The following is a 14,112-nucleotide window of genomic DNA, read 5'->3' as shown; positions in this document are numbered from 1 at the left end:
CTGACCTAAGTAAGTCTGGAAATAATCTATATGACTAAAGGCAAAAGACCTGTGTATAAGTTGTGTACTCTAACTGATAAAGTTGTTTTCCATGGGTGTATGGGTTAACAATACTATAACCACTATACATGTATACTGGAAATGATGATTAAGTAAATGGATGGCAGATGGTGGGAGCCAGGTTTCTCACTTTTGGAGTGGTGGAAGGTCACAGGTAAGCAAGAATGATCCAGCAATAATGCATTAGAGTTGTAAGACATCAGTATGCACATGTTTAGTTTACAGGTGGAGATATATATGTATGTTTATGTATATATGTTTATGTATATACACATGTTATTACATAAGACATACAATATACATGCATGCATGCCTACATAAATATTCATCAATGTATGGATATAAAGGGGTTAGTATTCACACATGTATTCACTGCTCTGCCTGTTGAGAGAACCAGTAACATCCCAGTAGCGATGAGCACACCCAGTGGCTAGATCTTTTTTTTTTTTTTTTTTTTTGCGGTACGCGGGCCTCTCAGTGTTGTGGCCTCTCCCGTTGCAGAGCACAGGCTCCGGACGCTCTGGAGGCGCAGGCTCAGCGGCCATGGCTCATGGGCCTAGTTACGCTCCACTTCCTTAAGGGCATGGTAACCACAGAAATTATTTGGAATTCTTCTGCATGGGAAATTTGTCTCTTCGTCCCCATTTATTTACCAAGTCATTTATTACATCAGTATGAACTCATGGATGATTATTTTATACTTTGTGCTATAATCCAATTCCACTTTATTTTGTTACTCAAATTGTACCTACTTTGGCTGTTGAGAGCTCTTTCAATTGGCTACATTGTCCCTTTGGCATATTCCCATCATTGTGTTTTACTGAGCGCTTCCTTACTTTCTAGACCTGGTATGAGCCATTTCTCCAAAGAGCCCTGCTTCCTTTTATTGGAAAATGGTATTAGAAACCAAGATCTAGCCACTGGGGCTTCCCTGGTGGCGCAGTGGTTGAGAGTCCGCCTGCCGATGCAGGGGACACGGCTTCGTGCCCCGGTCCGGGAAGATCCCACATGCCGCGGAGCGGCTGGGCCCGTGAGCCGTGGCCGCTGAGCCTGCGCGTCCGGAGCCTGTGCTCCGCAACGGGAGAGGCCACAACAGTGAGAGGCCCGCGTACCGCAAAAAAAACCCCCAAAAAACAAAACCAGAAACAGACTCACAGGCTTAGAAAACAAACTTATGGTTACCAAAGGGGAAGGGGGGAGAGGGATAAATTAGGAGTTTGGGATTCACATATACACACTACTATGTATAAAATAAACAACACGGTCCTACAGTATAGCCCTAGGAACTATATTTAATATCCTGTGATAAACCATAATGGAAAAGAATATGAAAAAGAACATATAGGGACTTCCCTGGTGGTCCAGTGGTTAAGACAGTGCTCCCAATGCAGGCGGCCCAAGTTGGATTCCTGGTCAGGGAGCTAGATCCTGCATGCGGCAATGAAGATCCCGCATGCCGCAACTAAAAGTGGGCGCAAATAATTAAATAAGTCAATAAATATTTTTTTAAAAAGAATATATATATGTATAACTGAGTCACTTTGCTCTACAGCAGAAATTAACACAACATTGTAAATCAACTATACGTCAATAAAATTTTTAAAAATTCATCCATTGGAAGTGTATGCTTCAAGGACTTTTTAGTAAATTTATACAGTTGTGCAATCATCACCACAATCTAGTTTCATTTTCACTTATTTATTTATTTATTTTAAAAACTATTTTATTTATTTATTTATTTTGGCTGCGTTGGGTCTTCGTTGCTGCGCGTGGGCTTTCTCTAGTTGCAGCGAGCAGGGGCTACTCTTCATTGTGGTGCGCGGGCTTCTCAATGCGGTGGCTTCTCTTGTTGCGGAGCACGGGCTCTAGGTGCGTGGGCTTCAGTAGTTGTGGCTCACAGGCTCTAGAGATCAGGCTCAGTAGTTGTGGTGCACAGGTTTAGTTGTTCCATGGCATGTGGGATCTTCCCGGACCAGGGCTCGAGCCCGTGTCACCTGCATTGGCAGGCGGATTCTTAACCACTGCACCACCAGGGAAGCCCTATTTATTTATTTTAATTCACTACAGTTGATGTACAATATTATGTGCCGGTGTATACCACAATTCAGTTTTAGAACATTTCTATCACCTCCTTAAATTCCAAGTCCATTGCATTCAACCCCCTGGCTTCCACACCTAGCAGCAGGTAAACTGTGCTTTCTGCCTGGATAGATTTGCCTAGTACAGTCTAAGTTTTTTTTTTTGTTTTTTTTGTTCTCTCTCTCTCTCTCTATATATATATATTTTGGCCGCGCCTTACGGCTTTCAGCTTGCTGGATCTTAGTTCCCCCACCAGGGATGGAATCCTGCGCAGGCAACAAAAGCGCACTGTCCGAACCACTGGACAGCCAGGGAATTCTTTTTTTTTTTTAATAATTTCTTTTCAGTCTGAGTTTTTAAAAATGCGGTAGTAAAAGAAGATCGTGCAAAAGAGGTACTGTTTAGAAACAGGTTTAACAGATTTTAAATTTATCATAAGTTTTTAAAAGTTGGTTATAATTTTAAATAACATGGAAATCATTACAAAGTAAAATTTTTAAAAAGAGAGAGGAAAAGCGAGAAGAGGCTCCAGTGTGGGGAGGCTAGAATTGGGGTGGGGGCGCTATAAAGGGTGAGAGAGGTGTGTCGGGAGCATCAGGGCGCGTCGGGCAACAAGTGCCGGCCCTGGGGCTAGACCGCCCTCACCTGGTTTACAGGGTCCCAAGAGCCCTCCTCTCGCGCAGGCGCAGTGACTCCGGCTTACCGGCCTTTGGCGGGCTGGGGGCGGAGCCCAAGCGAGCTTTCGCCTAGATCGCGAATGCTTAGCGATTGCTTCTGTCTGTAGTGTAGGTATGGCTCCCGCTAGGAAACCGAGAGGCGGCGGTAACCCGGGTCGGGGTCTCGCTCTGTGCTGACCGCGACCCAGGGCCGAGTGGGCTATGGGGGATCCTGGCTCCCTGGTCACGGAAGGCCGCGCTGATGACCGGAGCTGGTGCTTGCGGCGTGTGGGGATGAACGCCGAGTGGCTGCTGCTGGAGGATGGAAACGAGGTGAGGGGGAGGGGGGGGTCTTTCTAAGGTGAGGGAAGGGAGTTGGAGGAGGCACGGGCCGGAGGAAGGCTCAACGGGCCGGAGGGAGGCCCGACGTCCCGGCGGGAGGGATGAATGGAAACGTGGAAGTGGGAGAGGAAGTGAAGAGAGCGGTGAAGGGTGGGCCCTGGGGGGGAGGGAACGGAAAAGGGGGCTGGTGCGAGTGGTTGGGGGGGTCTGAGGCGGGCGGTGTCCGGGGGAGGTGCTACAGTGTGGGAGAAAAGATGACCCTGTGGAGAGCGGCCTAGGCCCGAGGGCCGAGCTGGGGCCGGTGTCAGGGTTGCGGGAAGGAGCCTGGTAGAGGGGCAGAGCGAGAGGCGGGCGTAGAGGATGTGAGGACTGCTGGGGTTTCGCGGGGGAAGGAGGCGACTGTGTTGATGGGTTGGGGGGCTGGCACGGCACCTATTGGGGTCGCACCCGGCTGCTCCCTGCCGGGGCGGAGGAACTGGCAGGCGGAGCTGCCCCAACTTCCGAGAGTCACGGAACCGTCCGGGGTCTGGGGCGGAGCGGGGGGAACCTCGGAGGACTGCTGAGAGCGTGAACTTTCTCAAGTTTATTTTGAAAAAGATTGCGAGTTTGAGGTCGTGTCCCTTAAAATACTCAGACTTTTACGTAAAAAAGCCCTTTTCCGTTCCGACTCTTGAGGAAAATTGGCGCTTTGGTATGGGCCACAATTATCCTGTGAGTCTCGGTACTGCCCCTTAGATGGGTTGAGGTAGGGCTACAGAAATACAAGAATTCTCTCCAGAAGCTGCTTATGATGTTCTCTAATGCGGTTATAAATACAAAGAAAAGAATTTAAAGAGGACAGGTGAGGCACGGTTTCAGTTGGGGGCCGCGAGGACTCGGGAGGTGGTTCTAGAGAGGGTGATGGAAGAGAGGTGGGGGGAGAGTGCAATCAGCTTGGGAAGGAGGGCTGGATCAGGGACCAGCTTGTGGTGATTGGGAACCGTTTTGGTTTTGGAAATGATTTGTGTGAAGGATAAAGAAGTCTTTTGATAATTTTGTATGTTTAACTAGATTTTTTCCTGTAAATTACATAGTCTCAATTCAGTCTCCCAGGTATTTACTGAGTACTTGCATTGTTTGCTGTAGTATGAGAGGGACACATAATAATGACTTTTGCTCTCAAAGAGTTTATTGCTTGAACGGGGAAAGAGGATTTTATGCAGTGAAGCAGTTTGAGAACATCCAGGCAGACTGTATGATCAAGTGCCAAGATGTGGTTTATTTAGTCCTATTCTAAGAACAGTCAGAGGAGGAATTCAGGTCCAGCCTTAAATGTTGCTAGATTTGGGGATTATAAAGGATTACTTGTATGCTGTGGATTGAAGAACACGAGGAAGATACCTCTGCCCCCAGTCTCTCTTCTATCCACGTTATCAGTGCCTAAAAGTCCATTTTAGGCATTCATTCTATCAGCTCGAGCACTGGCCTTCCCGGCACGACCCTTTCCAAAAGCATATACCTTTAGGAAGTTTAACAAATGAAAATACTAATACCTGAATAATAGTAACTATACCTTATTTTGTATAGGACTGGGCTTTCACATACATCACTTAATCTGAGCCCTGCACATATACCACACTCACACACAACCCTGTAACGAATTTAGTGGTCATGTTAATTGTTCTTTAAGATTCAGTTGTGGTGGATTAATTCATTACTTCTGAATAGCTTGGTAGCACTGAGAGTCTTGGGGAGGGGGCAGGCAGAAAGGTTAAAGCCCCTGCAGCAAGGACAAGAGGACTATAAAGTACTCCTACACATATTTTAAACTATCAGATAATTTTGTGTGAGACCACTGCTATGAGGGGAGAGCCATACAAGCCAGAATGAATGGTGAAGATATAGCAAGAAGACTGGCTTGCCTTGGGACCTGTGTGGAGGAGAGGCCTCCCAGGCCTGGCTGTCTGCAAGGTCGGACCTTAGGAAGTAGTTGGAGCATAGGCTGCAGTGTGTATGGACAGAGGCCTGAGTCAAAGCCAAGAGATGAAGTCTTGCTTATATTATAATGGTCCCCAAACCATAGCACAGGCCTGTGTGCACAAGATTTTAGGAGGTGTGCTGATATTACTTAGTTATAATGAGAGTAAAGTCAGTTTCTTGCCTTCCCAGTACCCCTCAGATTCTCAGCTACAATAATAAAACAAGGTTCCTCTCATTTCATTGAAGGGAATACTGTAGTAAATTGTCTGCCTGAATGGGTGTCTTTAAACTTCTTAAACCAATCCAGAGAGTTTGGTAGAAAAACAAATTAGATAGAGATTTATTGCAAATTAGCTAGTTCCCAGGCCCTGTAAGTGCTTAGGCCTTTGGGGGAAATCATAGTGTCTTCATTTTTCTCTTTTCTTCTCCTGTATTTGGTTTTCATGAAGCTCTTTGCCCTAAGAGGGTTGGAAAAAGGAAAAGGATGGTCCTAGAGGAGTTGTTGGTCATTTGGGAAACAGTAGGAGTCATGCCTAGGAGGGAAGCATTAGCGAAGGTGGGAAAGGACAAGATGAACTTGTAGACCAATACTGTCAATAAGCTCAAAGGCTTGCAAAACTGTTGTAAATGGAAACAGTCCCCAGCAACGAGTTGGCAGTTTGTTGGCACTCAGTTCCCATGGGGAATTTAGTTTTATGTTATGCATGGTGCTGGGATATTCAAATAAGCTCATGCAGACTCTAACCATGGTGTGGATGAATTATCAATATATCAAGGTCAATTCTAGGACCAAACAGTGAAGGGAAAGACAAAAAAGAGTGTTTCCTTCCTTTCCTGGATTCAGAGTTCATAGGAGGTGATTTCAGAGAAAGGTGCTCATCTCCCTTTTTTGTATTACTTTCTCCAGGCTACCCATAATGGCAATCTGACTGTCTCCCCTCAGGTATTAAAATGGAATATTTAATACTTTATTTATTAGAAATAAAGCTACCTAAATGGAAATTCTTACTGAATATGGATGACAGATAAATCCTAAAACGTTCCATTTTTAAAGGGTATGCATATTAATTCAGAGGAACTTCTATAATTAATGGAGTGTCTGGCAAACTGTCAAAGCATTGAAAAACTTCAGATTCAGAGTTTTGGTGGAGGTGATCACCACAACATTTTAGAGGGGAACAAGTCAGATTGTAAGGTTCTTGGCTGCTGCTCCATAGTTTCCAGTGGTAATAACACATTTTCCAACTTCTGACCTAAGAAAGTGCCCATCTCCTGGAATCTGGGAGGACTCATAAGCAAGATCTCTTTATTCTTCCATTTATTCACAGATATTTACTGAGCAGAAAGAGGCTCTGAGGAGTACAGGGTACTGTGGTATACAAGACAGATAAGGTCCCTGCTCATGAAATTTAAATTCTAAATATAAATTTAGAAAAGTAAATAAAAGTAGACAAAAATAAATGAAACAAGCAGGATAATTTTGGATGTGGTAAGTGCATGCTAATAATGTGAAGGCATGCAATGGCCAGGGAGGGATCAGGCAGCAACTTTAGATCAGGTAATCAAGGTAGGCCTCTGAGGAGCTGAAACTTGAAAGATAAGGAGCCCATGCAAATGGATGAGAGAAGGATGTTCTAATCGCAGGGGACAGGTGAAAGTACCCTCAGGTAGTGTTTCTGACCATAATGTGAGATAACACTAAAAAGGTAGAGGGGGTTAGGACATTGAGGGCCTTAAAGGCTGTGAAAGGAAGTTTGGATTATTAGAGAATTTTAAGAAGGGAAAAGATCTGGTTTAAAGTTTTTACATTGCCACCCCAGCTACTGTGTGAAGAATGGGGGCTGGCACAGGAGCAAAAACAGCATAACTGGAGGAAACAGTGCTGTTTGGATTAAGGTAGTGGCCACTGAGAGAGAGAGAAGTGAATAGATTAGGGCATATTTGAATTAACAGCCAGTAGATTTTGCTGATGATTTGAATGTGGAGATGAGGGATGTAGAGTGAATCAAAGATGGCTTCTGGGTTTGGGGCTAAGCAGTAGGTTGGGTGGTAGTGTCAGTTGCTGAGATGAGAGTTTGTGGGGAGGAATAGATTGGGACAAAGCATCGTGGTGGTCTTTGAGGGACTCAGGAGGACAGGCATAATTTTGAAAGAATTCAACAGGAACAAAAAGTGCAGCTTTTAGAAAACCACAGACTATTTGGCTTAATGTTCCCAGGTTAGGTTGGGGTATGGGTCATTAAAGAGGTGGCGTGTGCACCAAGAAGAATAAGCAGGGAATTCTACGACCTGGATCCCAGAAGAATTTTATTTCCTTCCTTGACAGGGTTATTATGAACTTGACTGGTCTTTCAGGAAAATATGATAGATGTGAACTGGGACTTCTTTGCAACCTTTTCTAGAGGCTCTCATGCTGTACTTGTGGATAAGATGGAAAACAAGGACTTTTCCATCTTTTGGTTGAATTATAACTGGTTCAAGGTGTTCCTAGATTGTGTGGTGGAATGTTTACTAGGCTTTCCTGAGAGCTTTGCCTTTGGTTACAACCTGTTTTAATCTTTTTATCTGTCTTGAATGAAGGTACAGAGGGCATCATATCAATTTGGTGGGTGACTCCAAGCTGGAAGGGATATTGAGTATGTCTGATGGCAGATGAAAAATTCAGAAAGGTCTTGACAAGCTCATGATAGGCTGGACTAACAAGATGAAATTTAATAGGAATCAATGTAAGGTCCTGCCCTTGAATTCAAATTTACCAACTAGTCAAGTATAGGACAGAAGAGACATAACTTAGCATAAAAATTCTTAGGGGAGGGTTAGACCAAGAAATTTAATCATTCCTAAGCCTAAGGATACGTTGGCGGTATGATAGATCTGCTGTGAAAGCTAATGCAATTTATATGCTCCAGTGATAAAATCTAGAACTAGGAAAGTGATACTTGCATTGACTATGTAATAAAAATTAGGTTTATTTTTCTTAATGTGGCATCCAGGAATAAAAATAAACCAGGAGTCTCTTCACAGACCTATTAGGATGGCAAAAAGACTCAAATCTATGCCGTGGAGTTACGTTGAAGTAACTGGGAACGTAGGGCCGAGAAAAGGGAAGATTCAGTAGACACTTTATAGTTGTCATGTGAAGGGGGATTGGAGATTTTCTGGTGGTGCCCAGGGGAGAGCCTGGGCTGATGGATGGAATTTATAGGAAGAAAGATGCCAAGTCAGAGCCATTAAAAAATTGGAAGGACTGTCTTATGTAGAAGCTATAGTTCTTGGCAGTGTTTAAGACTAGTTGATGGGGTTGTGTAGAAGGAATTCCTCCATCCCATGAGTGGCTGAACCAGGTGACCTTTCAGAGTCCTACCAACCCTGACATTCCATGATTAATGTTCAGCTGTCTCTTGTCACAACTTTTTACCTTTCTCTAGCCAGTGGCTCCCATGGCAGCTGAAGGAGGAGATGGCCAGTGAGCTGTTTGGGTTTCATGGGAGTCTGGTTTCATAAGTCAGGACTTGTGGATACTGCTGGTTGACAAGATTGTAAAGGACCTCTCTTTTCAGTACGGTGGCTGATTGTGTCTCTTACATTGTCGTTGTCTTCCTAGGTGACTGTAGGGCGAGGATTTGGTGTCACATACCAGTTGGTATCAAAAATCTGCCCTCTGATGATTTCCCGAAACCACTGTATTTTGAAGCAGAATGCCGAGGGCCAATGGACAATTATGGACAACAAGGTACAGTAATCCATGGAAGCCTAGTTACTTCTATTGAATTTTTGTTTATTTTTAAGTTAGAGTTCCCCCCCCGCTGAGGTAATACATGATACAAAATTGAAAGGTTCAAAATTAAAAGAAGATATCTTCTCCCCTAGCTACCCACTTGTCTTTCCCAGAGACAACTACTTCTCTATGTTGCCAGAGATTAGATTATGCCACAATAAAGTCTAATGACTTGAAGTTAGTTACTTTGTAGGGAACACCTGAATTGGGGCAATAGGTCCTATTCCAGAAACTAGATTAAGTTACCAGGGGACTTGGTCTCTTGTGAGTTGGAGGTCCAGAGATCTCGGGAATCTGACAAAGATTCTGGAGTACAACTGTGATTCAGGACATGGTGGGGGGGGGAGGAACTGAGCTGACTGCACTTAGCTCCTTTTCTTTCCCACTTCTTTCCATCAGAGCAAACCCCTCCTCTCACTTTTCACCTGTTTCATGTATTAGTGCACTAAGGAAGATTTCCTTTGAATATAGGGGTTTTTGTCCCTTGAAACAAATTTGAAAACCACAGATCAAATGTGAATACTAAGGGAGGTGAAATAGTGTATAAAACCCAGCAATTAGGAAATACCTAAAGTGCAGATATACAAGCACCTGCAAATAGTGAAAATATAGAGTGTGAAGTGAGAGAAATTCTGATGTCAACAGTTAAGGATTAGGAAGTGTGAAAAGTCTTTGGACACCATTTTGCACTGCTCTGGTTGAAAGGATTTTAAAGATACCTGTTAGAAGGAAGGGTATTGAAATGATTCTGAGACCAATTCCAACGGGTGTGGGGACGTCCCCCCACCCATCTGTCAACCCGAGATAGCATCAGATTCCACCAGTAAAGGGCTCAGTCCCACAAGACCACCCTCCACTTCAGATGCCAGTCACAACCCAGGTTAAAATGCCATGTTAACATCTGTGCTTCTGACCAACTGGCTATAGGTTGGAAGTTCCAAGGACCCTATCCTTGAACTTCAGGTGCCAGTTGCCAAGTCCAGGTTTTCACCTGTACTTCTGGCTGACTGGCTATAAATCAGAGGTCCCCATTGCCGCCTCCCACTTTGGATTTAATTAATTAATTAGCTTCAGGAATACATTTACTTAGATTTACCAGTTTATTATAAAAGGATATGGTCTGGGTTACAGGTGAACATCCAAATGAAAGAGACTCATAGGGCAAGGTATATGGGAAGGGGCATGGAGCGTCCATGCCCTGCCCCTCTCCTAGCACTTCCAGGTGTTCACCAACCAGGAAGCTCTCCAAACCCCATCCTTTTGGGTGTCTATGGAGGCTTCATTACATTTGTGTACTTGATTGAATCATTAGCCAGTGGTGATCAACCACTAGCCCCTCTCCCTTCCCAGGGGGTTGAGGGGTGAGAATGAAAGTTCCAACTCTCCAATCACAGGATTGGTTCCCCTGGCACCCAGCCCTCATAGATGACCCTCCAAAAGTCACCTCATTAACATAGCAAAAGTTACCTTGATCTCTTACCACTTAGGAAATTTTAAGGGTTTTAGAAGCTCTGTGCTAGAAATGGGGATGAATACCAAGTATATATTTCTTATTATAATTCATAGTATCGCAGGTATTCCGTAGGCCTGCCCAGCGGCCTTATTTTGCATGCATAAACCTGCTAGATTTAAGCTGTTGGAGAAAGTACCTTCCTGCACTAGGATTAAGTTGAGTTGGCATGGTGTTGAAAGAGAGCATAAATGCTAAGTAAATTGGTTCAGCACTCTTGGCAAGCCACTGTGAGCAAAATATAAATTGGCACCGAAAAGGGGACCTTAGAGATGATCTATTTTAACCCCTTCTGTGCACAGTTGAGTCTGAACAAACCTTGCTGCTTGGGACAATTCAACTTCTGGTCTCCCAGCAGCTAGAGCAGTGGTCCTCAGCCCTGTTTCCAATTTTGCCCATACATGGGAGACTTTTAAAAAATACTGGAGAGAGCACATTAAAATTAAGAATTTCCATTCATCAAAAGATATCATTAAGAGAGTGAAAATAAGCTCAGAGTGGAAGATACTTGCTACACATATAATCAGTGAAGGGCTTATACTCGGATGTATATAGAACTCCAAATCAATGAGAAAAAGAAAGATAACCCAGTATTAAAAATGAGCAGGGGCTTCCCTGGTGGCGCAGTGGTTAAGAATCTGCCTGCCAATGCAGGGGACGTGGGTTTGACCTCTGGTCCGGGAAGATCCCACATGCCACGGAGCAACTAATCCCGTGCGCCACAACTGCTGAGCCTGCTCTCTAGAGCCCGCGAGCCACAACTACTGAGCCTGCGCACCACAACTGCTGAAGCCCACGTGCCTATAGCTTGTACTCCACAGCAAGAGAAGTCACCGCAATGAGAAGCCTGTGCACCGCAACGAAGAGTAGCCCCCACTCTCCGCAACTAGAGAAAGCCCATGCACAGCAATGAAGACCCAACGCAGCCAAAAATAAATAAACTAAAATAAATAAATTAAAAAAAATAAAAATGGGCAAGAGGCAGGCACTTCACAAAAGATTCTTTCCAAATGTTCAGTAGCCATGAAACATTGTTCAACTTCATTAATGATCAGATTATTTATTTGACCAATAAATAATACAAATACAAATTATTTATTTATTTTTGGCTGCGTTGGGTCTTCGTTGCTGTGCGCGGGCTTTCTCTAGTTGTGGTGAGCGGGGACTACTTTTCGTTGCAGCGCGTGGGCTTCTCATTGTGGTGGCTTCTCTTGTTGCAGAGCACAGGCTCTAGGCGCACCGTCTTCAGTAGTTGTGGCACGTGGGCTCAGTGGTTGTGGTTCGCGGGCTCTAGAGCACAGGCTCAGTAGTTGTGGCGCACGGGCTTAGTTGCTCTGTGGCATGTGGGATCTTCCCGGACCAGGGCTCAAACCCGTGTCCGCTGAATTGGCAGGCGAATTCTCAACCACTGTGCCACCGGGGAAGTCCCTGGGAAATACAAATTAAAAGCATGATGGAATACCACAACACACCTTGTAGTCAGAGAGTAACTATAATTAAATTTTGATGATGCCAGACATTAGTACGGGTATGGAGCAAGTAGTCTTTTGGTAGAAGTGTAAATTGGTACAACTATTTTGGAAAATTATTTGGCATTATTTATTAAAGTTGTGTATGTATGTATGTGTATATACATACATACATACATACACACATACGGTATTTTCACTCCTAGGGAAACAACCCAAATGTCTTTCAACAGTAGAATGGATAAATAAACTGTGGGATATTCTTACAATGAAACACTATACTGTAATGAATTTGAATGAATTACTGCTATATCCAACAACATGGATAAATCTCGCAAACGTAATATTGAGTGAAAGAAAACAGACACAAAAAAATACTTTTTTTTTTTTTGGCTGTGCCACCTGGCATGCGGGATCTTAGTTCCCCAGCTGGGGATCAAACCCACGCCCCTTGCAGTGGAAGTGCGGATTCTTAACCACTGGACCGGCAGGGAAGTCCCAAGAATACATATTATTTCATGCCATTTGTATAATGTTCAAAACCAGGCAAAACTAACGTGTGATGTTAAGCCAGGCTAGTAGTCACTTTATGGGGTGGTGGGGGGGACTTAGTGGCTAGAAGGAGGCATAAGGATGTTTCTGGGATGCTGATAATGTGGGGATTTTTTTTTTTTTTTAAACCTTGTGGTAGTTATACTGAGTGTTCATTTTGTGATATTCACCTAGTTGTGCATTTATGATTTGTATGTTTTTATGTTTGTATGTTATGTTTTAGTAAAGAATTTTTTAAAATATTGACTGATACACCTATTAGAATAGCTAAAATAAAACACTACCAAGTGCTGGTGAGCATGCAGAGTAACTGGAACTCTTAAACACTGCAACTGAGGAAACAAAATAGTACTGCCACTTTGAAAAACAGTTTGGCAGTTTCTTACAGTTAAACATACACTTACCCAGCAATTCCATTTTTAGGTATTTACCCCAAATTAATGGAAACTTATGTTCTCACAGAAACTTGTACCTGAATGTTTATAGTGGTTTTATTCATAATCACCAAAAACTGGAAGAAAACAACTAGGGAACAGAGAAACAAGCTGATGTACCCATACCCTGGAGTACTACTCAGCAATAAAAATACCAAGCTACTGTAATGCAACCAAGTGGACACATCTCAGAGCCATCATGCTAAGCGAAAGCAGCCAAACTCAAAAGGGTACATACAGTGTATGATTCCATTTATACAACATTATGGAAAAGGCAGACCTTTGTAGAGACCAGATGAGTAGCTGCCTGGATGTGGGTGAAGGGTTGACTGCAAAGGGTCCCTGTGTCTTAATATGATTATACACAGTGTTTGTGTCTAAACCTGGCTTTAAAAATTCTGATGCCTAGGTCCCACCTCTGACCAATTAATTCAGTCTAAGGATGAGACTCAGGCACTGCTATTTGTTGTAAACGTTTCCAGGTGATTTCACGCTACAGTTAGGGCTGAGAACCACTGAGCTACATAAGTCATCTAGAGAACTGCAAGGAAACATTGGCTTTTGGCTTTGGGTTTCCACTGTTCTCAACAACCAATTAAAAATGCTGGACAGAGATTGAGCATTAAGTGAAGTAATTAGTATTTAAGGGGGTGAGGGTTATTCCACCTTTTCCTCATTGATTACTGAGACATTCGGCAGGCTTTTCTTTGGTTATCACTTTGCTGCTGCTGACATTGTTCAGACTGGTGATTATGAAAACCAGCATCAAGAAAGAATTGAACAGAGTTTGATTTGTTTAAACCATTGTATTTGAAATCATATCCTGGGCAGTACTTGACTGTTCCTGTATAGCCATGGTATTTTCATCTTTTCTACAGTCACTGTGTGAACAGAATCATTTTGGGCCTTTGGTCCAAATTATACTACTAGGTGTCACCGAAGAGTGATTAATGGGTAAACAGAGGCATCCAAGGATAAAATGTGATGGAAAAATTTTGAGAGCTTATTTTTCAGACCTAAAGGGCTCTGAAGGAAGGCAGGTTAATACAGAGGATCTAGTGGAGGGCTGCCATATGTCTCAAGTGTTTGCCCCAGCTTTTTAGGGAATCCTTGTTCTCTCTCGTCTTGGGCTGCTTCTATAACCTTTATTTGTTTAACATTATCTTTGCCTTTGAGTTTTTCTTAAACGTCTGTATCTTGGCATTAGGTGGCCTCCTGTGTCATATTACTTTCCCTGAGACTGTTTTCCTATGTATATTTTAAAATTGACTCT

The 14,112-nt window shown here is 43.5% G+C and overlaps 1 protein-coding gene across 4 annotated transcripts in view; it reads left to right on the top strand.

The window, feature by feature from the left end:
• Positions 1 to 2,869: 2,869 nt before the first annotated feature.
• The window catches only part of RNF8 (ring finger protein 8), a 38,311-nt gene continuing 27,068 nt past the window's right edge, over positions 2,870 to 14,112 (top strand). For 3 of the 4 annotated variants that reach the window (XR_009520770.1, XR_009520769.1, XM_060021302.1), the window contains exons 1-2: positions 2,870 to 3,128; positions 8,701 to 8,829. Coding sequence is in view for 2 of the 4 variants with exons in the window: in XM_060021302.1 (XP_059877285.1) it covers positions 3,018 to 3,128; positions 8,701 to 8,829 (240 nt within the window). In the remaining 2 variants the exon portion in view is untranslated. The remainder of the gene's footprint in view (positions 3,129 to 8,700; positions 8,830 to 14,112) is intronic. The other variant, XM_060021301.1, reaches the window with a different exon arrangement.

The sequence above is a fragment of the Delphinus delphis genome, chromosome 10, assembly GCF_949987515.2.
Source record: "Delphinus delphis chromosome 10, mDelDel1.2, whole genome shotgun sequence".
Taxonomy (NCBI): Eukaryota; Metazoa; Chordata; class Mammalia; order Artiodactyla; family Delphinidae; genus Delphinus; species Delphinus delphis.
This window is presented reverse-complemented; position numbering and strand designations above follow the sequence as displayed.